This window comes from Athene cunicularia (assembly GCF_003259725.1).
Source record: "Athene cunicularia isolate RWA chromosome 1 unlocalized genomic scaffold, athCun1 chr1_part1, whole genome shotgun sequence".
Lineage (NCBI taxonomy): Eukaryota > Metazoa > Chordata > Aves > Strigiformes > Strigidae > Athene > Athene cunicularia.
The window spans coordinates 95,163,576-95,168,619 of NW_020799091.1; the positions used below are offsets into that span (position 1 = coordinate 95,163,576).

General features: G+C 42.5%; 1 protein-coding gene across 1 annotated transcript in view; it reads left to right on the forward strand.

Moving 5' to 3' along the window:
• The first annotated feature begins 6 nt into the window (after positions 1–6).
• Positions 7–5,044, forward strand: part of DSCAM (DS cell adhesion molecule) — a 480,683-nt gene continuing 475,645 nt past the window's right edge. The window contains exon 1 of the mRNA XM_026868377.1: positions 7–117. Within this exon, the coding sequence (XP_026724178.1) occupies positions 75–117 (43 nt within the window). The 5' untranslated portion in view covers positions 7–74. The remainder of the gene's footprint in view (positions 118–5,044) is intronic.

Here is a 5,044-nt window from a genome sequence, read left to right on the forward strand (position 1 = left end):
CCCGGCCGCGGGCGCGGCGGGCGAGGGCGAGCCCGAGCCCCAGCCCGGCGCGGGCAGCGGGGAGCGGCGGGGGCATGTGGATGTTGGCCGTCGCCTTGCTCCACAGCATCTCGCATGGTGAGCGCTGCCGGCCCCCGCCTCGGGGCTCCTTCCCCTTCCCCGCCTCGGGGCTCCTTCTTCCCCTCCTGCCGGCCGGGAAGGGGAGCGGGTCGCGGTCGTGCCTTTTGTGTTTGAAGCGTCGCGCTGGCTGTCGGCAGCCGTGAGGAGAAGGGCGAAATTGCTCTGTAATCATTTAAACCAGCTTCCCTGGCAAAGTGACAGCCCATAACTTAACAGCGTTTCTACAAAGATCATAAGAACCTTCGCGGGAGAGGGGGCGGGAGGGGGGGCACTAAGGACGTTTTCTTCCCTTGTCGTCGGTTCCCCCCCCACTCCGTTTGGCATTAGAACATGTTCTTCTGAAACAGAAATAGCTTGCTCTATGGCATTTGTCACCCTGCATAGGAAACTAATGTATATGGTATTTGGAATGTCATAGTTTGTGCTCTCCTATGTGTTTAAAAGGTTATACGTGGTAGCTGTATGTGTTATTTCTGGCGGGTTCTATCTAACAGTCTTCTATTAATCCTTATAGAAACATATCTTCCAAGAAACTGAATCTAGAAATAGGTTTTAAAAATATTTATTGCAGTCGTGAAAGTATATTGGGTACAAGAAATGGTTGGGGCAGACTTCCAAGGTATGGAGGAAAATTCTGTTTCATGATTAGGAAGTACTGACTTCTTGAGAATTTATCTCTTAATATGAACTATTGAAGACAAATGAGATCTCCCTTAACATCTCGCCCCCGCCCCTTCCTCCCCCCCCCATCTTGTTAAAGCTTGTTTGGAAGAATCTGATTGTTATTTATGTGAAAAGTCTATAACACTTCAGCTGGACACATACATGGAGGCATTTTGCCATTTTCCCACAAAGCTTTGCCAACTCCCATCAGTCATGACCTGAAACAGCTGCTGATCACTTTTGAAAACTCCAAGTGCTGAGATCTGTGTGTGCCATGGTCTATGATAATTATCTGTTAGGGCTTAAAGTGAGATCACCGGACTTCTTTTTGGATGTATCCAGAAGAAAATCTAGGAAGAGAAATGAAAACTTAGAAAACCTGATCTTTACAGCTCTAGATTAGGATCTTGACATGCGAATTAAAACTACTTGAAAAACAGAAATTTAATGACAAATGCTAACGCTATAATTTTCTTCAGTTCTAAACTGACAGTAAACCCAAACTTCATATGGGGAAAAAAAAAAAAAGATCAGATTGTTATGGTTTTTCTATTCTCAAACAATTGTTTTGTTATGGTAATTTGCTAGTTACTGTAATACGCTAGTCAAGAAACCGTATTGAAATTCTGAAGTTACACAGCAGAATGCTTCAAATACACTGAATTCAGCTTTTTCCAAAAAGGAGCTATTACATCAATTAACTTTTTGATCAGCCTTAAACTTATACCTAAACTTAAGAGTTAGCAAAATTCAGTGAATCAGCTTTGAAATACCTTTGCAACAGTAACTGAAATGAGGACTTGCAGATCAGGAAAATAACACAGTATTCAGTCGGGTTAAATCAAATACTTGTTTTATATTATATCATACGGAGTATTGATGCATATGTTGCCCCTGAGGAATATGTCCTTGACTTAGCATCTAGCATTTTCTTTGGGTTCTTTTCTAAAATAAACCTATTTTGGTAAAAAATCTTCTCAATCTGTTTATTGACTTGTAACCAATTAAGCATAACTTTATTTTTTATGTGCGTGTCTAGGGCAAAAGCGGGGAGACCAAAATAGTAAGGAGTTATTCTCTCAACAGTGCTGTGTAAGACAGACAGGAGATGTTATGCAAGACAGGTGTATCTTTTTAAGACTTCTGGCTCAATGTTCAGCTAAAAAATGCTTAACGCCTATTGTGTTCTGGTCGTATCATTTCAGAGAGATAGCAGAAACAGACAGGATCCAGATATCTATGACAGAAGTGACAGAAGCAAGAAGGAATTCTGTGTGAGGGGAATATAAGGTGTGGAGAGAGGAAGTAGTATGCTTAAGGAAGAGATGAATCAGCAAGGATGTGACAACTGTGTATAAAACAGGATGTATAAAATGGGCTTCTCTGTTTGCTCTGGAGATGAACATTGGCATTCCGTGCCATGTGTCAAACAACCAGTCCTCCCTTCCATATGACTGTGGCCTGCAGGCTGTCTTTGTATCCTGAGGTGTGGGGTGGCATGTGGGGATCATTTTTGTCGGTAGTTTTGGAAGAACTATTTCAGAGTAGTGGGGAAAATGCATTTTCAACTTACTTCCCGCTCCACTAAAATGCAGTCTTTTCCAGGTAAGGCAGGCAAGCTCTTTTTATTTGCCTGTTTTGTCTCTTGCGAAGGTGATATTTATGCTGTTTGCTTAGTAGCAGTCACTTTATAAGCACTTAAACTCAGAGAAGACCCACTGTGGTAACTGTTAGTAAATGTAAGCTTTTTAAATGAGCCACTATTATCTAAAAATAACTGTTGGTGGTGAAGAGACCACTTTTGACAGGTGGTTATACTTAAAAAAAGCCAAAACCAACAAACCCACCAAAACAACCACAAAACAACCCCCAAGGAAAATGAATGAGAAGTAATGCATCACCTGTATATGTTGGACCCAGACCAGCTTCTCTGTGGAGAATGAAGTCAGTGGTTTTGCAACAGAATCCATGAGGTTGATCTTGGGACTTCTAGACCAACATTACTGCCCAAAGCAGAATTAACTACTACAGCAGGTTGCTCTGGACTGTGTCCTGTCAGGTGTTGAATACCTCCAAGGATGGAGACTCCACAAACTCTGTGGGGAAACCTATGCTCATGTTAGACCAACCTCACTGTAAAAATAAATTTTATTTTTATATATATAAAATGTTATGTTTAAATTGAGCTTCTTGTTTTCTGTTTGTGTCTATTGCCTTTTGTCTGTTCACTGGATACCACCAAGAAGAGCCAGGCTACATCTTGTTTACACCATCCCATTAGGTATTTTTATGCATTACTAAGGTCCCCCTGAGCCTTCTCTTCTCCAGGCTAAACAGTTCCAGCTCTGTCAACCTTTCCTCATGTATCAGATTCCCCAGTCCTTTAACCATTTTTGTGGGCCTTCCCTAGACTCACTCCAATATGTCTATGTCTTTCTTGGACTGAGGAACCCAGAATGGATACACAGTAATCCAGATGTGTTATCACAATTGTCATGTCATCACTGGTGACTTTTTTTCTCCTTTGCTACCAGTCCAATGTACTGCTGTCACTCATGTTTACCCAGCCTTTCATTTTACTATGAAACCCTTCACTGGACAGGACATCCCATTGCCTCTCTGCCACATGTTGCTCTACTCTACTGATGAGTTCCCTCATAGCACTGCCCTAACAGACTTCTCCGATAAAGTACCAGGAGTCAGTTTCCATCTCTAACCAGTATTTCAGTTTCCACTTGTTTGCCAGACTTACAGTCAAGTACTTTTCTGCTCTTGTGTAAGAATTTCCTCCCCAAAAGACAAGATCTCCATTAGCTGACTTCAAATCCTGCCCGTGGGCTTGCTGCTATTTAAAAACTCGGCAACAGTTGGCTGCTACGGACATTGCTCATCTCGCTTAATTTAAAGTGTTTATGGTGCAAGTCACTGTAGTTTCTCTGCATAATAAATGGAGAGGGAGGAACAGGGACTTCCAGGGTAGGATTTCTGTTCTACTTTGGACAACCACTTTAAGATGGAAGAAAACATCTCTTAAATGTGCTTATTCTTCTAATTATTAAAGGGCACCTGGCTGAGAGCGAGCCAAGTGTCTGTTTCTTAACCTTTTGTATTTCTCTGGATGACTTCATTACTTGAAAAACGCGAAGAATGTATCTATCTTATCTGTGAACAATTTACATTAGTAAAATTTATTTTCTGTACACAAAAGTAAACGCAAATGCAGTTACACAGTTTTTTGTTTTTCTGTAAATGTGGACAATGATATGTTATAGAAAATGCATTATGGAGTCAATTTTTTTGTACAGTGGTATGTAAACATGCAGTTTCCTAGTGCTCTGTGATAATGTGTATAAAGTGTGGCATTGGGGAAGAGGCACAGCACTGCAAGGCTTTCCAATGGGAACCAGTTGCTAGATTTGGTGAAAGATGTAATGTGGTGCATGGCTACAAGGACCTGGCTCAGTGATAGATTGTCCTTGCAGATAAGGGCTTGGGATCCCTGAGGTCAGCCTCCATTAAAGTCTTTCCACTATCTGTGGTCTGGCCCCATGACCTGTCAGGAATTTTTATTTTCATATATTCCATCCCCTCTCCCTTTTTCTGGTGACCCTAGAAAAGGTGGTCCCTTTTCACCAGCATATGTGTTGCCTAAAGCTTTTGTGACGGTCTCCTCCTTTGATGCCATGCCATGCCATCAAATGTTTATGGCCTCACAGAATAGAAGCAAGACCTTTATATGGAAATAATACAGAGGCTCCATGTGTCACACAGAAAGTCTATATGGTATGAAGGAAAAGATCTCATGAACACTGTGTATGATTCTCTCCAAGGCAAACCATGGTGTGCCAGAAGTGACGTCGCTGACGCAGATGTGTGAATGGGGAAGGTCTGCTTTTACTTTGTATTCCTGAGTCCTGGGACAGGATGTCTAGAGAACTTCTGACTGCCTGCTACTGTTCTCGCTGTATTACCCATGACAAGTTGACGGGTTGACTAAGGAAGTATTCCTTATGGTTCTCCCTGTTGCAACCTCCTTGAAGAGCTGACTGGAGCTTATGATGCAAGAGACACTTGTGGCCAAATCCACACCCGTACCTTAGTGGAAGCAGGAAGAAAAGCAGGTGGAAGGGCTACCGTTGCCCCACATGAGGAAATGTAATTTTTATCTGTTTCCTTTCCCCGTTTTAACACCCCCCCCTATGGTAGGCTGTTGCTTGGCAACCCTGCCTCCTTGCTCCACAGCTGCTCTGCGGTTATGCTG